At 38.3% G+C, this 18714-nt stretch overlaps 3 protein-coding genes across 8 annotated transcripts; 2 read left to right on the top strand and 1 right to left on the bottom strand.

Moving 5' to 3' along the window:
- Positions 1–654: 654 nt before the first annotated feature.
- On the top strand, positions 655–3268 carry LOC112276298 (uncharacterized). The gene is made up of 5 exons (XM_024507437.3): positions 655–1136; positions 1420–1792; positions 2092–2212; positions 2409–2637; positions 2761–3268. Exons 1-5 carry the CDS (start codon positions 1065–1067, stop codon positions 3037–3039), a joined length of 1074 nt encoding a protein of 357 aa, XP_024363205.1. The 5' UTR covers positions 655–1064; the 3' UTR covers positions 3040–3268.
- Positions 3269–9780: 6512 nt separating this feature from the next.
- Positions 9781–11081, top strand: LOC141044907 (protein KINESIN LIGHT CHAIN-RELATED 3-like). The gene is made up of 4 exons (XM_090247019.1): positions 9781–9894; positions 10034–10229; positions 10356–10599; positions 10735–11081. Exons 2-4 carry the CDS (start codon positions 10223–10225, stop codon positions 10781–10783), a joined length of 300 nt encoding a protein of 99 aa, XP_090103145.1. The 5' UTR covers positions 9781–9894; positions 10034–10222; the 3' UTR covers positions 10784–11081.
- A 505-nt stretch (positions 11082–11586) lies between these two features.
- LOC112276336 (protein NDL2) lies at positions 11587–15897 on the bottom strand. Of its 6 annotated transcripts, none has more exons than XM_090247018.1 (11): positions 15776–15897; positions 14347–14643; positions 13954–14053; positions 13707–13804; positions 13418–13506; positions 13168–13228; positions 12966–13052; positions 12696–12824; positions 12413–12468; positions 12188–12323; positions 11587–12010 (listed from the first exon to the last, which is right to left on the bottom strand). In XM_090247018.1, the coding sequence occupies exons 2-11, from the start codon at positions 14407–14409 to the stop codon at positions 11795–11797; spliced, it is 1035 nt and encodes a 344-aa protein (XP_090103144.1). In that variant the 5' UTR covers positions 14410–14643; positions 15776–15897; the 3' UTR covers positions 11587–11794. The 6 variants fall into 6 exon arrangements, with proteins under 6 accessions (XP_090103144.1, XP_090103143.1, XP_090103141.1 ...); XM_090247017.1 differs by having other exon boundaries at positions 15712–15853; XM_090247015.1 differs by having other exon boundaries at positions 15114–15809.
- Positions 15898–18714: the final 2817 nt, after the last annotated feature.

Here is an 18714-nt window from a genome sequence, read left to right as displayed (position 1 = left end):
ATTCTAAAAATCAATAAACCAAAAGATGTACACTCAAGTGAATTTTTGTGTTATTGAATGTTAAGCTTTGAAGTGAAAAAATGTATATTTAATTTTAAAATAAAAGAAAATAAAATAAAACGATCTAGTTTTAAAAGATGGATTTAATAAAATAACAGATCAAAATTTAAGCATGTTTTATAATGTGATAATTGACTAGAACCTGTACAATGGAAATATTTAAAAATAAACATAAATCAACTTGAAATTATATCACTTAAAATGAAAATGAAAAAAATATATTTGTAAAACAATAAAATTTATTATAGTTATCTCGTCCTATTTTTTTTAAATATATACATATATATATATATATATATATACGTATTAAAATGCATTATAATTTTATCTTTACTAGGAAAATATTATTTAAAATCAAGGTTTATACCAACAACCTTACGAATAACATTTGAAACTACAAATTTAACAAATTGTTCAGAAACATAAGCATTTGATATCTATGCCCTTATAATACTTTGTATACCAAAAGAGAAAAGTAGCATACCAGTAAAAGACTGGCTGGGGCCTGACAATAAAGCTGCAGGCAGCTCAATATAGTATGTCGAGTACTTTAAATATATTCGTTTCGTGCGTGCTTTTAAAGTGTCCTCCACTTTCAGCGCTGGTTTGGCCTGCCTTTCTAAGTGCAGCAACTCGTCCCGTGGCGATGGCTTTCCGTCCAGCAGCTTCTTGTGGTGCTCACCGACAGCAGATTGTGGATGGTCCGGTTGCCGATATTGTGGCAGGATTGAGTTGAACGGACCGGATTGAGTGTGTTTCTGGAGCAATCTACGAGTATGTAGAAGTCGCACGGGCTGTCGCGAGCTGTGTCCGCGTTTGTCCGTGATGCCCATGTGTGGAGGAAGATTGAGGAAACGAGGAGGAGGACGGTGACTTGTGTGGCAGCCGTGTGACCCAGCCATGGCGAGCAGGTTGTCTCAGTAAGCACTGCAATTCTAGCGATTTTCTGTTTTATGATCGGTTTGGAGCTCTGGGGCTTTGTTGGGTGAGGTGGGGCGACCAGCATGGACGAACAACTCAATGACGAGGTGCCGAAGATTCGGCTGCGGGGTAAAGCTGCAATAAGAGCTATTCGAGTAAGTCGATTGGATGATGTGCCGGGAAGAGGGGGGAGAGTGGTTGTCTGCTTTTCATTCTTATTTGGGTCATGCATTAGTTGCGAGAATTGATGGTTTTGGTTGTATGGTTGGCATTTGAATGTTTCCCTTGGAGAAATAATTGAATGGTTACTTTGAGTGGTGCCACAGTGCGTCGAGGGAAGGACGAGCAAGGTTATAGGGCAAGGATATTTCACCGAAGGGCATGTTGATTTGGATTAGGGCGGTGATGTGCTGATGGGCGTCTCAAATGGTTTTGCAGGTGGAACATGATGATGGTTTACTGGTGCGACTCTACAATTTCTACATCTACACGCTGCGCTTACCCCTAACAGTCTTCTTTCTCATCATGTTCTCAACCCCTTTAATTTTGAGCGTTATCTTTACGGCATTCTATTTGTTGGACGTGGATGGTTTAGTTATCCCCGAAGACCAAGATTGGGGTCGACAGTACTGGTGGAGCTACCTCTACAAATTTTCCGGTGAAAAACAGTTCAAGGTTTTCATCTTTAGTCTTTCCTTGTGCACAACTTTTGGAGGGACGGGCGTGGAAGCGCGCTCGCCTTACAATCTCCTTCTGGCGAACTTGAACACCCTCACGGCTCAGCTTACTTTTGTCTTTCTCAGTGGAGCAGGTGTGCCCTCGATTTTTTCTCGTGCCTGAAATTTGCCAAGTTTTGTGATCGGTTTTAGCAGCAAGTTTAAACATGGTTGTACTCTCGATTTTGAGATATCATGTAATGATTACCTGCCTAAAGAAGAACGGAAGGTGGGTCCTGTTTAAGGTTGCATGCTTCGATTGACGATTTTCTGTATCCTAACCTGTAGCCTGAGAACAGGTCTATGGATATCGAGAGCAATGGTTCAGTACGACTTGAAGGAGAATTTGTATTAACTGGTGATTTCAATTAAACGAAGTCATTGCATTTTGCAGTATTCCATAGGTTATCTCAGCCAGCTGTACCAGTTCGGTGGGCCAAAACGGCGCTCATCACCAACGACAAATTCACAGAGCATGCCAGCAAACTATCTCCAACTGGAGAGAGGCCACACAAGTAAGCCTCATCAAGTTCGTGATCGATTCATGACTTGGTTTGAGATTGTATCTTTTACCTACTCGAAAGTTTTACTGACATTTTGTTATTACGCGGTTAATTCGTCTGCTATAAACGGCATCGTCGGAAAATGCAGCCCGTAAATGCTAACTGTTAACCCTATGCCATCTGGTTTTTTAACGCCTCTGGTTTACAGGTCCTTCATCGTTCGAGTAAACCTAGCAGATCCCGCCAAGATGGTGCTCATAGAATGCAAATTTGAGATCATCTATCGTTGCATACTGACCCCGGCTGGCGAAGCCTCGCCGTTCATCCACCAAGTGTCCCTCCAGCTGGTTCGCCCAGAAGTTTCATACCTCAGATTTGGCCTCATCATCAGGCACGTCATCGATGAGTCCAGTCCACTGTATGGAATGGATTTTGAGGTACATGGCTAATCTCCTCATGTGTTACCTTGTATTTGAGGAATCATTTACTCTATGCTCACGAGGTTTGATTGATGAAGGAAAAATAATCTTTGGGTGTGGGTGGGGGTGCTCCTTTACAAGACGTTCAAAATGAGAGACGCCTCGTTCACCGTCACCGTGACAGGGACGGAGCGATCGTCCATGCAACCCGTATTCAGCGAGAATTTGTATGCCGTTGCTGATGGAGACGTGATTTGGGACCGGCAATATGAGGATCAAATTTTGACGAATAAGCAGGGGCGCATCGTTTTCTCTGCTGATGTGCTGAACCAGTTGAAGCCTGTGGAGATTGATTGTGGTGAGAGCGACATGGGAAGAGATCACAACACACCTGATAAGGATGCAGTCGGTAGCGAATAGCGAGATCACATTTTGATTCCAGCTGGAGCCTTCTATAGTGTAGGCGTTAGGACATGTAAATAATTGTCTCCTGCCATGCCTGTGATTTCATATCAGAACATTCTGCAGAACCAATTTTGTCAGCTGCATAAAAAGGTCAATCTGTGCAGATCACGTACCGCAAGAGAATGTTAGGTGATACATGAAGGACTACTTTCAGCATCAAACTAAATAAATCGAACCTTTCACACGCTTTTAGCCTTTGGGATTAAATCACCGACAGTTCAGGATTACTAAGGAAATTGAAGAGCAGCTTCATCTCTTGTCACGAGAAAATTTTGAATTTTTGCGATGGTTCACAAACTACTATACCCATATAATTCAATTTACCTTGTCACACTACAATTGTTACAGAGAATTTCAGGGTTAGAAAATTCAAGCTTGTGAGGGATATGTTATGTTTGTCACAGTTGAACAGCCTTGAGCTTTTGAGTTCGTTACTGTTGAGAATGTTTAGAAAGACACAAGAGTAATAGTAAGTCATACACACAAGAGGGTTTCTAAGGAGAGAGAGCTTCACACACACAAAAATCTATTGATCTGGTTGTGTCTCATACACAAGAAGAGAGGAGATAAGAGGATGAACAGTACTTCTCCACTAGACTCTAAATATTGTAGCAACAGTAATTACTGTAGTCTACAGTAAATATTATGGAGAGTGTCGGCTACATTTAATGATCTCAACACTCCTCCTTGCTCATCATAATATTTACATAATATAAAATTTATATAGATTTATGATCTATACTTTTCTGTGATCTTGTAAGATCAAGAATTGTTGCCTCATTAAAAACTTATCTAGGAAAACCTTATTTTATTTAAGGACAAAACCATAGATGAAGGAAAAAGAGTACAACATCATTTTCTTTAATTATTTAAAGAGCTCACTAACTTTCTTATTCAAGAAAAGGAAGTCGCCGCATACCAATGCCATAAGTAAGTCGACGATGATTGCTTAATGGGAGAGCTTTGGTGAAGAGATCAACAAGGTTATTTGTAGATTCAATTTTCTTAATTATAAGTGCTTGATCAATAATCAAGTCATGAGTATAACTAAAATACTTTGGATCAATATGGTTTGTCCTGTCGCCTTTAATGAAACCAACTTGCATTTGTGCAATACAAGCACTATTATCTTCATGCAAGATAGTTGGAGAATCATCATATGAAAATCCACAGGTTGTTTGAATGAATTTATCAATTGATCGCAACCAAATACATTCTCGAGATGCTTCATGTAAGGCAATAATTTCTGCATGGATGGATGAAGTTGTAGTTATTGTTTGTTTCATTGATTTCCATGATATTGCAGCTCCATGTCTTAAAAATACATATCATGTTTGAGATTTAGCTGTTGCAATATCAGATTTATATCCTGCATCACAATATCCAACCAATTTTGGATCTGCAGATTTTGTGTAATATAATCCCAAGTCTTCAGTACCTTTTAAATAACGTAATAAATTTTTGATGCCATTCTAATGTCGTAGTGTTGGATGTGCACTATGTCTTGCAAGAACACTAATTGCAAATCCAATATCTGGTCTTATAGATGTAGCTAAATACGAAAGTGCTCGAACCGTTGCGAGGTATGGATATTGGTCTCCCAATATTTCCTCCTCCTCCTTGCATGGACGATATGGATCATGACCATCATGACCACGTCCAACCATTGGTGTGGACAATGGATAAGCATCATTCATATTAAATCTTTGCAAAATTCGTCTAATATATGTTAGTTGGTAGAGAAAAATGCTACCATCTATAAGATGCATAATCTGAAGACCAATGCAGAAAGTTGTTTTTCCTAGCATTTTCATCTCAAATTCACATATAAGTAGGTTTGTAGTTATAACACATGCAGATGTAGTGCCCACTAGGTTAAGATCATCAACATATACAACGATGATCACAAAATCAGTTTTTATCTCGTTTGATAAATAAACAAGGGATTAGTGGATTACTTATAAAATTATTTTTAATTAAATAATCTCAAAGACGTTGATACCACATTCGTCCGGATTATTTTAAACCATACAAGGCCTTACATAATTTAATACCACGATATTTTCCTGAAGCGGGTTGATTTGGAGTTCCTGTTTTTAAGCCAGGTGGAACTTTCATATAAATATTTGCATCAAGAGAACCATATAGATATGCAGTAACTACATCCATTAGATGCATTTCAATGGTGGCATGAACTGTCATTCCAATAATATATCGAAATGTAATTGAATCTATGACTAGAGAATATGTGGATTCATAATCAATGCCAAATCATTGAGTAAATCCTTGAGCAACAAGATGAGCTTTATAGCGGGTTATTTGGCCTTGAGCATCTCACTTGCGTATTAATACCATTTTATATCCCACAGGGCGAGATGTAAGAGTGTCTACAATTGAACCAAAGACTTTCTTCTTATGCAAAGAGGCATACTCTTCTTCAATAGCAGTTTTTTATTTTGACCAATCAGAGCGATACATCACCTCTTCGATGGTTTGAGGTTCAAGATTGTCTTCCTCGCAAGAAAGGGCTTCTATAATCATATATGCAAATGATTCATCTACCGTAACAGATGGTTTGTCCCAAATATCATCTGTAGCACAATAAAGAATAGATAACTTTTTACTCAATTTGTTCTTATTCCTTCCAATTCCAAGATTATTTTTCATAGGAATTGAAGGTACATTATGCATGGATATATCATCATGAATTGGTAGTCCTGCAAGATGAGTGGCAATTTCTTGAGAAATAATACCAAGATTAGTTAATTTTATGGCTTTCTTCTTACGTGGTTGCTTATCTGGTCCACGAGTTCTTTTAGTTGTTGTTGTTATAACTTGAGGTATTGTAGTCAATGGCATTGCAATCTGAGCAGGTGCATTCTGAGCCTCATTAATAGGAACTCTTGTAATTCTAGGTGCATCATTGAAGCCATCAAGTGTTTTATCCGCGATCCGTTTTAAATGCAAAATCTTAGCAACTTCAGTTTCTGCCAAAGATGTCCTAGGATCAGGATTCATTGTAAACGTTTCTGGTGCTTCAAATATGAGTATTTTATTTCTTTGTTGATTGGATACTCCTCCTTGAAGAGATGAGAATACAGTTTCTTCAAAACGGCAATTTTGTAAACGTGCATGTAATAATGTGCCAGTTGATGGATCAACAATACGAATAATGCTTGGTGAATCAAAACCAACATATATGCCTTCTTGTCGAATAATGCTTGATGAGCTCCAATGGTACGCCGTTGAGGTTCTGGTACTGGAATCCAAGCACGGCAACCAAATACTCGTAAGTGAGATATATTTGAAATACGACCCGAAATGAGTTCATGTGGTGAAACAATTTTAAGAGAAGAAGGGCGAAGACGTACTAATGCTGTAGCATGTAAAATTGCATGATCCCACATAGATGTAGGTAGATTTGTGTGAAGGAGGAGTGGCCGCGTAATGAGTTGTATATGCTTTATAAATGACTCTGCAAGTCCATTTTGAGCATGTTCATGTGGAACACAATATGTCAACTCGATTCCTGTTGCAGTACAATAGTCTTCAAAAGACTTTGATGCAAATTCTTTTGCATTATCCATACGCAATGTTTTTATAGGATAATCAGGAAAATGTGCCCGAAAGCGAATAAGTATAGATATAAGATTGGCAAACACCATGTTTCGAGTTGATAATAATGAAACATGTGATTTTTTACCTAATGCATCAACAAAGACCAAAAAATAACGAAATGGTCATGATAATGGATTAATAGGACCACAAATATCACCATGCAATCTTTCAAGCATTGGTGGTAATTCTTGTGGAAGTTTCCAAATTGAAAGTCGAGTAATCATTTTACCTTGCACGCATGCACGACATAATTCCATAGAGTCTACATCTATAGGCTTTAAATTGTGCCCAGTTATACATGGAATGATCTTTCTAAATAATGTAGATCCTGGATGTCCCAATCGTCCATGCCAGAGAGAAACATGACTCTCTGAGATAGATGATGCAAAATTAAATATAATGGGAGGTCGAATCACAATTCAGTAAAAACCATTTTCTATGACAAAAGCTTTTTCAATAACTTTATGATTCTTCGTAAGAACTAAAACTTCTTTTCTATTTAAAGTGGCGATCGAGAGGTGATAACCATTAATACGCACATCTCGGTAGTTGATTAGACTCTGAGATGCTGAGGGTGCAAACATCGCATGTTTACATTTTATGATGGAACCTGCAGGTAATTTTACCATCGCTGTGCCCTCTTGGAAAAAAAACGCATTTGCTCCAGCCATAGTCATCATATTTTTAGTTTGCCAAGTTGAAGATTTTTTAATAAAAAATCATCTATCTCACAAGATAATATGTATTGTTGCAAAATCAATGAGCGCATCATTTGATTCATCATTAGAGGTTCTATCAGTCATATAAGCCTCTAAGTCATCAACACCAATTGAATCCATGGATGCATCCATGGTATGAACTTCACGAGCCTCAACTCGTAATTTCTTATTTTCTTGGAACATTTTAATAAAGTATTCTGAAGTACGGCACGCATGTGCTAAATGTCCAAACATTCCACACTTATGGCAAGAACGCATCTTTGATTTTTATTTTCTACTATAATTAATAGTAGAACGTTTATTCTTTCCATATGGATAGAAATGGTCTTGACTATGACTACCTTGATACTTATGAGCATGTTTCCCATGTTTATATAATTTCTTCTTAGACTTTGAAATATTAAGTGCATGAGATTCAGGAATTGTAGTTCCAATAGGATGAGCTTCCGCATTGTATAAGAGTAGCTCATTTTACTTCTCTGCAAGAAGTAGATAGGACATGAGATCAGAATGACTCTAAAATTTCATGTTCCTGTATTGTTGTGCAAGCACAACAGATGTAAGAGGAAATATAGAGAGAGTTTTTTCAATCATTTCTTCTTCAGAAATACTTTGTCCACATAATCGTAATTGTAAGACAATACTATACATTTCACTATTGAAAGCATTTAAATTTGGAAAATCCAAGACACGTAAATGTGTCTAATTATGACGTGCACGTGGAAGAAAATTGGTCTTTTGATGATCAAACCTAGATTTAAGATTCTTCCAAAGTTCTGCAGGGTCTTCCATTTTTAAATATTGATGTTGTAATGCGGGTACAAGATGACGACGAAAGAGAAGAAGTGCTTTCCAACGAATAGTAGGAGATATAGAATTACTTATTGTAGGAGATTCTTTAAATATAATGGCATCCGAGAGTTGTTCTGCAAATAAATTTGCTTTTGTCATTTTTGCCCATAATAGATAATTGTTTCCATCCACAGTCAATGGTGGAAATAAAAGAGCTTGAAAATGTTGGGATGCACTAGTAATAGTAGGAACCATAGTAGAAGCAATTGAAGATGTTGAAGCACTCATTATAAATAAATCTGTAAAGAAAATACAAGATCAAGTAGAAAAGTTGAGTAAAACGTACCTTAAAATATAAAGTTAAATAAAATAATAAACTTGAACTTGAAAAAACTAAAATATATAATTTTTTTTTTTTTTTTTTTTTTTTTTTAAGGAGAGAGAGCTTCACACACACAAAAATCTATTGATCTGGTTGTGTCTTGTACACAAGAAGAGAGAAGATAAGAGGATGAACAGTACTTCTCCATTAGACTCTAAATACTGTAGCTACAGTAATTACTGTAGTCTACAGTAAATATTATGGAGAGCATCGGCTACATTTAATGATCTCAACAGTTACCAAGGAGATATTAACTGCAAGACCAGGGGATTCATGTTCACATTCATGGCACCAATTTTCTTTCATTTCATTCTGTACAACGGTGTTCTTGCATCAGGTTTATTTAACAAGCCTAATGCGAAGTCTAGTTCTTCAATCAGCACTCCAACGAGTTACTCGCTTATCCGCACAGTGGATGTGTAGTTCTGTTCAATCGTTCCCACATGAGAACGTTGGTTAGCAAGACGTTTGTTGTAGTGGATGAATAGTTTATGATATTGGATGAGTAATAACTTTATCATGGATGAACACAATGTTAAAGCAATTAAAAAATCAAAAATCAAACACGTTTTAGGTGTGTTGACAGAATATGTCGAAAACATACACACACACACATATATATATGTATACTTTTGTATACTAAAATCACACATATATTTGTAAACTTGGTATCAATATGTCTATATATATATATATATATATTCATACATATTACAGTGAAAAATTCAACAACCTTGTTACTTTTGTATAGTTGCCAATTTATTTTACAATAGCAGAATTATGTAACCATGTTTTACGAAAAATTGAACATTATGTTGTAGTTTTTTGGAATCATTAATTTATGCTTTTAATTTTGACTTTCAAGAATTGTGAAAATTTTTAAACATTTATTTAATGATTTTTAAATATTTTGAATTATGCAGACGTGAAGGCATGGTCTCGTTTTTAACACACGCATATAAACATACAGGGGAATGTTAAAGCAAACCAGACTTTTACAAAATGGACCCATCTGTCTAAACCATCGTTGGACTGTCGTCCGCGTTCCCCCGTTCCCAGATCCCATCCCCGCTCCCCTCCGTTTCCCCCCCGTTCCCAGAATCCGTCCCCGTTCTCAACCCCTTCCCCCGTCTCGACCCCCGAATCCTTTCTCGGGGAACGCACTGTGAGCGAGGAGCAGTGGAGGTAGCCGCTGACCACTGCCTCTTGGCGATCATCCGCAGGGCGCAGGGAGAGCACAATAAAGCCTTGGAACCACTCGTCTGTGCAAATGACATCTTCTTGAAATTTGAACACGAGGTGCTTTCTCGCCCATCTCAAGTTCTGTGCAATACACACCCACGCGCTGGAGAAACTCATTATCTGATTAACGTTGCAAGGCGATCAGAACGCCCTTGTGGTATCAACTTACACATGCCTCAAGGATCTGTACATGCAGACTAATAATCCTAAAGAAGGGAAGGTCCACTGCCAGCTCGCTCTTCAAATCCTTTCTAAACAAGGAGTGGGCCACACTCCTGACGATGTGGCTTATGGGTTGGTGAACATCGCAAGCATTCTTGAGTAGCTGAACGAGAAAGAAACAGCGGTTATTCTCCTTCAGGGTGCGTACAACATCCAAGACAAAATGCCAGGTTCTAAATCCCCCTCGATTGTGTTCTCTTTAACCCTCTCATTGTTATACGAGATGCTCTGCATTGTGCCATACAACGATGCCCAATAGTGGCTAAATCGTCTTCTTTGTTTGTGACCATGAGCAGGTCAGCAAGCCACAGTTGCAGGACTAGGAGTCGAAATCGGGATCCTTCAGAACATACTGCACCAGTTCAAGCCTTGCTTGGAATCGTTTCAAAGTGCTTTAGCGAAAATGAAGGCCGGGACTTTGGAAAACTCCCCTCTGATAGGATTACTGATGAACCAGACGGCCATTATCTCCGTAGAACTGGGCAATATCCCGCAAGCAGCTCGATTCTTCAAGGATGAGAAGGAGCTTACGGTTATCGTGTGTGTGTGATGTGACAGGCCTCGCCAGCGGCGTTTCCTAAGAATTCTTTAGCTGCTAGGGTGAATGCTGTAGGGTGAATGACAAAGCCCGCCATGACCTTGGAGCTAAAACAGCGTCTGTGAATGTTCTTGCAGGACCCCAGCAGAGGAAACTCGTGGATGCAATTCGGGGAAGATCGCTTAGTCGGCTACTGGCCCGCCTCTCTTCACGCATCTTGCAACCAGCGCGTCGATGCTAGAATGGGGCGAGGAGGTGGTGAATTCACGTCCTTGAGGCCGCCACACGGCCACGCACATTGGCAGCGGCCAATTCCAAGAGAAAGGATTCGGGCGGTCGGGGACAAGAGTGCAATGATGGTTTAGACAGATGGGTCCATTTAGAAAAAGTCTGGGTCGCTTTAACATTCCCATATATATCTTATTTAACTCGAGCAGGTTCAATTAGCTTTCAAGATTCACGTAAATAAAAGAATGATTCCAGGGCATTTGTTTTTAAAATGAAGATGTAAAGAAACCACGAATATTGAATTTAAAGTAGAAAATCGATTCTTGAAAAATTTGGCAAAAAACTCCAAAGATTATGCTAAAAATATCTTGACCAACACCGCAATATGTCGGACAAAACAAACATTCAGATTACTATTCGTGACACCTGGTTACTAATCGCGAGTGACGTCACACGTTGACGCCACAGGAGATAGGCTAGTGACGTCATAGACAAGCGGCTAGCTGCGGCGAACTGACCAGCGGCGTGGAGACGCAGGGTGCCGCCACTAATAGTGGATTCTGCGCCGCAGGAGCCATCGGCGGCAACGGACAGCGCAACAGTATCAACAAGAAATGGGACGACTGATAGTGAAGGATCCAATAGAATTAATGCCTTGCCTGGTCCCTTTGAAGTAGAAAATACAACAGGTAGAGCTCAAAGTACCAAAACAGGAAACACACGAGCATGAGAACTATCTGGAATAGACGGACAAGAAAATATAAACAAATGAGATAATATGGTACAGGACCCTCTTTATTCAAAAAATGATGTGGTTGACATGAGGCCAGTTAGTGCTGGCGTGAGTCTCCCCTTACAGCAAGGGAGATCACGAACCTGGTCACGGGTTGGAGGCCAAAGTATGGATATGTAAATGGAACCTTGCATTGAACAAATGCATTTTTCAGTTGGACATGTACTCTTCCATCCTCACCGAGAGACGCGAGTCTTGATCGGCTTCAGTTTCAGACCCATGCTCTCGGATGAGAGCAGCTCCGGAGATACGCAGGGCGGACTGAGCGAACTTTTCGGTGAGGAGAGCGATACCGGACGCTTGTAAAAAGTATAGAACATCAGGAATAGTTCGATTGGGACTATCATTGATTGGGGTTGTTCCTCAGTTACCAAGGATCCACATGCTTGTACCTGTGCAAAACAAAAGGATTTATTTTACAAATAAGGATTGGGATTCTCTTCTTGCATTCAAAAATAAAATTAAAATTAAAATGGATTAGTTTAAGACGGTTAAAAAGCGGGTCAATTCGGTCAAAAATGAGGCATTGATGTGAAATTCATGCAGAATCACAGAAAAAAAAGGTTTACCTCGATTAAGGCTTGGTATCGTGGTCTCATCACAGTACTCATGTGAAGAGCTTCACTGTGGAACGGAGAGTTTTCACCTACGATTACCAGAGTGCGGCATTTGAGCTTTCGCAGATTTTCAGTAATATCGGCTCTTCTGCACTCAGACGTACACAAGTTGCATCAGTTTATACAAATTGCATGCGGCTGCCACTTGAGCGCACGTGGTGCAGGGAAGAAACTTACTGGTGAATAGATTGCATGTACCGCATGATATTGCGACTTGGGTGATCACCGAAATGCTGCAAATAAGAAGTCAATTAATATTGCATTAATGAGAGGAAAATAATCAGCTGTAGAAAATTGGCAGTCAAAAGCATATGACTTTTTTTGCAACAGGAAGATGAGTTGTCATTGGTACTATAAAGGGCTTTTCGAAACATGAAAAAATCCGTTTACACTTTTGTAGGCGGAATGAAAAACACAAGTAATAAAATGGCTTAAAGTTACGTGAGAAGGGCAATCGTACTTTGCGATAATTATCGAGAACCTCAGCTCCCACAGGTGAAGCTCGCACTTCTTGACTGAAGTACCGTTGCAGAAGAGAATCCTTGACAAAATTCGTAGCTCCACAATAATACAAAATATTTATCATCGCCTACAGATACCGATGTGCACACGTAAGAAAACAACTTTGACGGACTTAGTTTTGAGAAAGTTCTAGACACGTTTGTAACTTATGAAATCGAATTCCGTCGGCAAAATATCTCGATAAAATACGCGCAACAGCGAAATCTACCTTATTATAGAGCCATTCCGACCATGAGGGCTTTCGACAAATTGGTGAAACCAAAATGAGTCCTATGGCACGCTCTCGATACTTAATCTGCGAAACAGAATAATATGATCAACATCTAGGCAATTTTAATGATAAAATCGAATAGGCAACATGGCAGCAAAAATGCATAAAATACGTCTGAACAATGAAGAATTTCGCATACCGCAAAAAGGTTCAGTATGTATGATCCAGCACCCACACCCAAACCAATCATTTCATGCACCCTGCACATGAATCATGACAAATGTTACGTCCAAGGTAGATATGACAAAAAAGTATGGGACGTGATTGACCAATAAACCTACGGTCATGCCGAGTCAAGGACATGTTCTAACAGACGAAGTACCCATTCGAGATCGTCTCATGCAGCATACCACAGAGACGCAAATAAAATCAAAGCTGCTAGTGCATACCCAAAATGATCCAAGACTTCTGCGACTTGGTCTGCTAAGTCTTCCATGGACAGCAAGGGTAGATCAGCGGGGATCTCAGCTGCGCCATCCTGCATGTACAATGCCACTTTGAACATGACCATGGAAGCAAAGTAACCAACATAGTCCTAAACTTGAAGATAAACGATTGACCTTACATCCGCAATCTAAAAAAGGCTAAGAGTTCCTAATTCTACGCATCAACGGAACGGACACCATGACGACGCGGAAATCTATTGAGCCTACATGTGATGATGAGAGATAAACCAACCTGATGACCGGGTGGGTCAACGTGATAAATGCAGAAATTATGGTAGAGAACAGAAGTCGCCTCAGGAAATGAGAATAACCCTTCAAAGCATGCAAGGTCTGCCACATCGATATCAGTGTCATAATCTAAGAAACCATGACTGACTCGCACAGAAGAAACACAACGAAAAAATAAATCTTATCACTTTTCCCAACCATGCAGAATGTTGTGACTTAACAAAGAGAGCATTTCGCAGAAATATACTCACAATTTAGGCCCACATCAGGGTAGGTGACAAGGGCGGGCTTTGACTGGTCTCCGCACACAAGAACTGAAATCGGTCCATGGCTTGTCTCAACTTCACGTCTCTAAACAAGAGAAATACGGACAAGTATTAGCTTAACTGCTCGACCTGGTTTTGTTATATGAACCGTACACGTCAATTGTTACCAAAAATAAAATAAAAAAAACATCGACCTTTCACAGTAATGGTGTCAAAGGAAATGAAAACAACCGAATCATCCAATCTCCCTCCACATCATGTTTGCTCTTTAGATTCTGGGGTTTCATTGCCAATCTAGCCATGTATTAAATCCGTGAAGAGAGCGAATCGTAATAGTCCCGAAAACAAGCTAGAGAATGTTCAAGATAAAAGACGTACTTCCCCTCCCCAGGGATCAGTATAATCCGAGCCCAAGTTGATCACAACATCGTCAAGCGCCATCAGCACTCGTATATTCCTCAAATAACTAGATTAGCTCCTAAATCTCCACCAGAATCAAAGGTCTCCAGGCCACCACGACACCAGCACTTCATGAACATCAACCGCTACATTTTCCCAGTGACAGTCACATAGACAAGCCGCAACGCTCAGAAGCTCCCGCTCATCATAACCCTCGTCGTACCATGCAGGGCGGTGTCGCTTCTCAGTAATCTTCAAAAGCAGAATTCACCTACCCTGCTTTCATCCACATACCATGCAGTAAAAGGAGAACTTAGTGTCGAGGGTTGAATGACAGTTGTCATGACACACTCCCAAGCATCTCATGACACACTCCCAAGCATTGCATGGCAGTATGTGAATGTTGGAGGGAGCAACGCACAGGATTACTCGAACTAACGAGGACCAGAATTTCAAACTCCCAGCGACAATCCCTTGCGAGCAACTCCATGACACACCCCTCACACAGTGAATTCTGAAACCAGGCTCAGAGGTAACTAAAACCCTCGAATCACAACCTCCACGGTAAGTTTCCGCCTCGAATACGAAATACCAAGCCTCAACCCACGTCTGCACTGAAACCGATCGTCCACCCCACCAATCTCCCTCCATTTCGCCACACAATCTAAAGACACAAATCCAATACCATACCCATAACCCAAGTAACAATAAGATACACGCGCATAGGATTTAAGCTCAGCACGTACGGGGAGCATAAATCAATGTCGGGCACTTATAAAAGGCACCTCCTATCCACACGAAGAATAGCAAATTTATTCTGCAATTTGGAGCTGGAGGCAAGTCCGGACGAGTCAAGGCTACGAGTCAGCGGTGCAGCACACAACTTCCACACCATTACCGCACACTACACACGCCACAGAGCAAAAAGAATGCAGCGTTGCTCTGTGCGGAGTAGCACGGAAAATGCGAACTCGGGGACTCAGGACTCAGGACTCAGGGAAGAGAGCGAGAGAGCGCGACAGCCGGAACATGAAAACCCCAAAATAGTAATAGTTTGGATTTGGAATAGCGATCGAAAGGGGAGCATGCAGCAGCGGAAGCGTCAGAGGAGTTGGGGGGGATGCGATCTAGGCCTCCGCGTGAGAAGCAGACGCAAGCGGAGAAAGAGATGGAGGCGCAGAGACAGTTGGTTCAGAATTGAAACCTAAAGAGAATTCTGCCCGTTAAATTCAATTTGTCGTCAAACCCAGAACCCAAAACCCAGTGGAGGTGCTAGTGAAGTGGGATTGAAGTGAAACTCAAATACGATTCATCGCCTACAATGGTGCCGAAGGGAACGCTAACCGGCACCACGCATCCGGGACGGAGCTGCAAGCCGAGAAGGCGGATCGGAGACAGGCTGACTGACCTCGACGGAGTTATGGTGGAATCACGCCAAGCCTTGAAGACCTGCCTTCACTCAACCCACGCGCGCGGAAGACCCACCCCCCGCCCTCGGTCCCGCCGACGCTGCGGCTGCCTTGCTTTGCCTTTTCCAACTGGCTCTCTTTCCCGCACCTGACCCAAGGTCGCTCCCCCTCACGCCAGTCCCCACCCCCGATTGCCAGCTCACCTTCTCCACGTCACCCAGATGCCATGTCAGCCCCCTAAGGGTCGTGGGTGCAAGTCTTGTCCAAGTCAGCCTAATGGGGTTCCAAATGGGACGTCACTGACAATTTCCTTCTGTTTGAAGAGTTGGGGTCAAACAGGAGGGTGGGTTTTATCCTTAACCCAATGAATGATTGGACTTGAGAACGGAGAATTGACCCCCAAAGTCAATTCGTATAGTTAAGGTTGGTTTCCAACTGAGAAAAAATAAATAAGTCAATAAGGAAACTAATTTGCAGTCTTAGGGCAAGATTGATTGATTGACTGATTTGTTTATTGTTTGTTATGATGGTAATGGTATCGGTACATGTGGACTGACTTGCTCCAGTTCATTGTTTTCCATATTCTGGAGGAATTTAAAGTCACTTTCAATCAGAAACAGTGTTTGTGTAATATGGAATAAAACTTTTAAAATACACTTTCTTTACCAATAAATATATATATATAAATATTAATTAGTTGAAAAGTTTAAAGTTTGGTTGAATTTCTTGATAATATTTTTTCTCTTCTTCTTTAGATTCCATTACAAATATTTTCTATTAAAGTTATAATATTATATTTAATCATCTTAGAATATGCCACACCATGTATATCAAATAAAACAAGCTCTTAGAACATATAGTGTAGCACAGACTTTAGAAATCTTTGCAATTGTTAGTGCTACATCCTAATGATGTGCACTTCTCCTCGGCATTCTAACACTCATAGTTATGATTCTATAAGTGCACTTAATTTTATTGTAATTTATAAATGTTAGAAGTATTTTTTACCAGAATAATTGTGAATATAAGTATTAAAATAAAATAAAATAAAGCTCAAATTTAGATAATTAAGTGACAGCACAATGGTTCAATTCTTATTTGAAAAAGGAGGATGATAGTAATATCTTGTGTGCATAATTGTGGGTGTGGTTTACATGGATTTCTTTTGATTTTATGAATGAGTCCAATTGTGGCAACATTATAATGTTTGTTGTTGTTATTATTATTATTATTATTATTATAAGTGTTGTAAAACATATGTCACCATTCATCTACTAAATGAGATATATCCTATTTATAAAATATAAAGAAACATAAAGATTTCTAAACAAATATATGAAAAAAATTCTATTTATGCAAATGTGTGAGGGTGAAGTACAAAAATTTGTTGCCGATAAGTGGCATTGTCTAACAGTAAGTAAAATACTAAATTTATATTCTAGAGATGATATAAGAGCTTGTAGGTAATTAATCTTTACAGATGTGTGGATTTATGAAATTTTTCATGTGAAAAGGATTATCACTCATCCTATATTATACAACATCTTCAAATACAGGACTCTACATAAAAAGATTCCAGAAAATCAATATTTTTAATGAATTTCTAACTTATATTCAAACATATAATAAATAGAATACAAATAAATAAAGAAAGAGAGTAACAAAAAAAGATTTTAAAATAAAATAATGAGTTGTGAGAAATATAACCAGAGATGATATATTGATACATGGCTTTTGAGAACAAGAACTTGAAATTCTAAACTATGTAAATAAACTTGAAGTTGGAATATATATATATATATATATATATATATATTGATAAAATAGGAAGTAATAAGTGGAAAAATCTTTTAAATTTATAACCATAAACAAATAATGTGTAGCAATGGAGAAGAACACATTATTATTATTTATTTTGTTTTTTCTGCTTTATAATTTATATATTGCTTTATATTTTTATTTACATGTTAAATTTTAGTAATTTATTAGTAAAATTTGATGCATTGTAGTGTTGTCTTTTAACAATGTCAATTAGATTGTGGTGTATCCAAGAAAATACAAATGACATTTGTTGATCTTTCTAGCTTTGTGCTTGCATTACTCAATGTAAGAAAAGAAAAGAAAAGAAAAAAACAGTGCTATTAGACTATGTAAATTTGTATTTTTAAATTACATGATGTTTTTAATTTATATTTTAAATTCATCTACATTATAGATCTTTTGTAAGAAAAAAAAATTCTAAACCAACTTATTCAACATTAAGCACAATCAATCTTTTTAATATTCTTTTTAAATATGTATATTTGAATGTACATTTTTCAATTTATTTTTTTGTGAGTGTACTATAAGTTACCTAAAAAAAAAATTTAGAAATTTTTATAAAAATATTATGATCTAATTAACATATAAATTAAAATATAATTTATTAATATTTTCATTTTTTATATTAATAGTGTATTAAAATTCTTTAAATTTAATGTTTTATTGTTCTTTGATCAAAAAGCTCTTTTTTTTAAATTGATGTTTACAAGTAACTTAATATGTTTAAAAAAACATATATATGTTTTTTATCAACAATTAACTTCGATCATCTACAATTGATCAAAATTAAAAACCAACTATTTTTAATTTATAAAAAATGTTATTAGATACCAATTTTATAATTTGTATTTTTTAGATAAGTTATAGTAGGAAAAATAGAAATAATAATAATATACTTATCTGTTAATATTAGGTTACTACAACAATATAACTTTTAATGTTTTTATAAAAAATATTAGATAACTCTAAAGTATTTATTATATTTAGTAAAAATAAAAGAAAGATCATGCAAAGCTAAAGTCATGACCTTGGGCATCCAAAACTTGCAAAATAGGATTAGTTTGAAGATTTCTTTTCCAATCCAAAAGAAATCGAATTTTGTATGAGAAACTAACTG

This window comes from Physcomitrium patens, chromosome 24 (assembly GCF_059467195.1).
Source record: "Physcomitrium patens ecotype Gransden chromosome 24, ASM5946719v1, whole genome shotgun sequence".
NCBI lineage: Eukaryota > Viridiplantae > Streptophyta > Bryopsida > Funariales > Funariaceae > Physcomitrium > Physcomitrium patens.
Note: the sequence above shows the minus strand (reverse complement) of the source record. Positions and strands in the feature narration are given on the sequence as shown.

What these genes read in the sequence shown, in the direction of transcription:
- LOC112276298 (XM_024507437.3), top strand. Translation starts at nt 1,065, where the DNA reads ATGGACGAACAACTCAATGACGAGGTGCCGAAGATTCGGCTGCGGGGT. An exon ending in TGTCTTTCTCAGTGGAGCAG is followed by an intron (nt 1,793 to 2,091) that starts GTGTGCCCTCGA and finishes TGCATTTTGCAG; the next exon opens with TATTCCATAGGTTATCTCAG. An exon ending in ACTGGAGAGAGGCCACACAA is followed by an intron (nt 2,213 to 2,408) that starts GTAAGCCTCATC and finishes TCTGGTTTACAG; the next exon opens with GTCCTTCATCGTTCGAGTAA.
- LOC141044907 (XM_090247019.1), top strand. An exon ending in AAGGAGCTTACGGTTATCGT is followed by an intron (nt 10,600 to 10,734) that starts GTGTGTGTGATG and finishes ATGTTCTTGCAG; the next exon opens with GACCCCAGCAGAGGAAACTC.
- LOC112276336 (XM_090247018.1), bottom strand. Translation starts at nt 14,409, where the DNA reads ATGGCGCTTGACGATGTTGTGATCAACTTGGGCTCGGATTATACTGAT. An exon ending in ACATACTGAACCTTTTTGCG is followed by an intron (nt 13,053 to 13,167) that starts GTATGCGAAATT and finishes TCTGTTTCGCAG; the next exon opens with ATTAAGTATCGAGAGCGTGC. An exon ending in GATACCAAGCCTTAATCGAG is followed by an intron (nt 12,011 to 12,187) that starts GTAAACCTTTTT and finishes TGTTTTGCACAG; the next exon opens with GTACAAGCATGTGGATCCTT.